Here is a 2,500-nt window from a genome sequence, read left to right on the forward strand (position 1 = left end):
TTTATAACAAATGGTTCTTTTAAAGAGAAAATCAAACAATATGAATTTCTTCAATTTATTTTTACTTACACTCTCATAAGATATAATGTTCAATAGAAAGAAAAATCTTAACATTTGTGTGATGTATGCCAATTTATTTTGATATGTGAGATTCAGTGATCTTCAGCTGTTAATTCTATTTATTCGTAATGATATTAATATTTATAATATTGATATTAATAATTAATTAATAATATTATATTTTAATAGTTAATTCTAATATTAGTATTATTATATACTATTAATATTAATAGTTAATTCTGTTAATTCTGTTACAAAAAAAAAGAAGAAAAAAGGCACTGAAATATTTAGATATTTAAAGATGAATGTGGTTTAAAAAATGGAGTTTATTCCTGATGAGCATCATGTGTCTTGCAGGGGGTTGAATGTGCTAAACCAGAAGACAGAGCTGCAGAAGGCCATGGAGAAACACAATGACAAGAAGGTGTTAAGGGAACAGCAGGAGAAGAAGCAAGCGGAGATGACCCCCTTCCAGAAGGCACTAGACGAGAGAGCTCAAAAAATAGAACAGGTTTGTGCAAACGGTTTTTGTCTGGATTGGATAGGGGTCATGGATGAATGACAATTACCTGTTTTGTGCCTATTTGAGAATTGGTATCGGAACGATTTTGCTTCAAAGTTAGCCGGTTAACTGATTTCATGTTTTATTTCTTTATTATTCTTTTTCATTTGTTTATCATATTAAGATGCTCTTCATAGTCATGTAAATATCTTTCTAAACCAAGCAATCACAATAAGTAGATTTTTAATAGAGCTATGCCACATATATTTCATTTCTTGAGAGAAGAGATTTCTCATACAGAATATTTTTGTCCCTGTTTTTCTAATAAAAGAGAGAGCCATTATTTTAACCCATTAACAGAATAAATACCTGCACTGTCCAGTGTGGTTTTATATATATATATATATATATATAATATTTTTTTTTTTTTTTTTTTTTTTTTTTTTTTTTTAACACATAGATGGCAGTACAAAGGCTTAGACACCAAGGAGTCTCTTAGTAAAACTACCTGACCTTGCCTGTTTACCCCATCCCATTTTCAATTTTATTTTTAGTTATTATTATAAGTCATTAATATAATGATTAATATAATGATAACAATAGTGATAGCACTAGTAACAATAAAAATGATAACAGAAATATAAACTTATTTTTCCAAAAATTCAAGGAAAGGAATAAGCAGGCAAGGTCAGGTAGATCTCATAATTGACTCCTTAGGGATTAGGCACTCCAAGAATTATCTAAGTATTAAGAAAATTAAAATGAATTAAACAAAACCATAGGGAACAGTCCAATCACTATCGTCAATGGGTTGATTATTGGAATCCCTTCCAAAACCATTAAAATTCCATATTTTGAAGTTCATGCCTTGTAGGAATGGTGCAGTGAAGAGAAATTTCTCCGTGCCAATAATACATAAGCTAACAATTTACAATTAACTTCAACAACAGGCCATTCTGCATCACATGAAACTATGCCATTTTTCACATTTACTAGACAGTGTAATACATGCGACTCAGATGCAAAATTCTTCCGCCACAGATGGAAAAGGCCGAAAAGGGCAACGTGGAGAACGAGGAGACACCATCGTGTGAGTTCCAGAAGATCCACGCCAAAGTTCGAGCCAAAATGGAAGTCCAGTAAAGACAGGATTACAAATTCTTGGGATCTGTTATGGTGACTTTCGAGGAGGTCAGATATGAGACAAAAATCTATATATAGAAATGTTAATAATAATAATTGATAAGAAAAGTGAAATATCAAGTATACTAAAACCAGTGTTATCGTAAACATTGTGAATATTTTGAGAAAAAGGAAAAAAACAACAACAACAAAAGTTTGTTTTATTAGTATGAAGATATACTATGCTAGAATGTATGTAGTTATCATTGATACAGCCCAGAGAGCTTTCACACTTTTTTTGTCATCCATACATTCATTCATCTCATGTAAAGATCTCATAGGTCTCATAAATGTTCATAAGATTATGAGATTTTTTTCCCTTTTTTTTTTTTTTCTAATTACCGCATTCATCACCTACACAGACACATCTTCCTTCTTTCTTTCTTCCTTTAACAGTGAAAGAAATAGATATAAAAGTAATCGGCAGTACATGAACGCCATATAAAGTACCCAAAACTTATATCAGATAATAACAAAGAAAAAAAAAATGTCAGTCTCACCATGGATTAATAACAACATAATCAAAATGTCAGGTGTTGCACCAACTCATCAGTCATATCATATAAATATATATAATGTAACACATTAGATACATCTTCCCATCCTTCAGTCTCCCTGTGACAATAATCATAAACCAAGATAGGAAAGTAGGGTCATTGAAATGTCTATTTTCCTTACCTGTTACACAATAGCTGTACAATGTCTTGACACTCACAAATGTATGATGCCTTTAACACACATTAGTCTAAGATGTTT

At 30.9% G+C, this 2,500-nt stretch overlaps 1 protein-coding gene across 1 annotated transcript in view; it reads left to right on the plus strand.

Annotated features, from left to right (window-relative positions):
* The window catches only part of LOC122267961 (uncharacterized), a 320,344-nt gene that overhangs the window by 317,561 nt on the left and 283 nt on the right, over nucleotides 1-2,500 (plus strand). Inside the window, exons 7-8 of the mRNA XM_086550668.1 lie at nucleotides 418-571; nucleotides 1,604-2,500. The exon at nucleotides 1,604-2,500 is cut by the window's right edge and continues 283 nt beyond it. Coding sequence (XP_086406794.1) covers nucleotides 418-571; nucleotides 1,604-1,705 — 256 coding nt within the window. The 3' untranslated portion in view covers nucleotides 1,706-2,500. The remainder of the gene's footprint in view (nucleotides 1-417; nucleotides 572-1,603) is intronic.

This window comes from Penaeus japonicus, unplaced genomic scaffold (assembly GCF_977035675.1).
Source record: "Penaeus japonicus unplaced genomic scaffold, GWHDUDI00000001_assembly GWHDUDI00000024, whole genome shotgun sequence".
Lineage (NCBI taxonomy): Eukaryota > Metazoa > Arthropoda > Malacostraca > Decapoda > Penaeidae > Penaeus > Penaeus japonicus.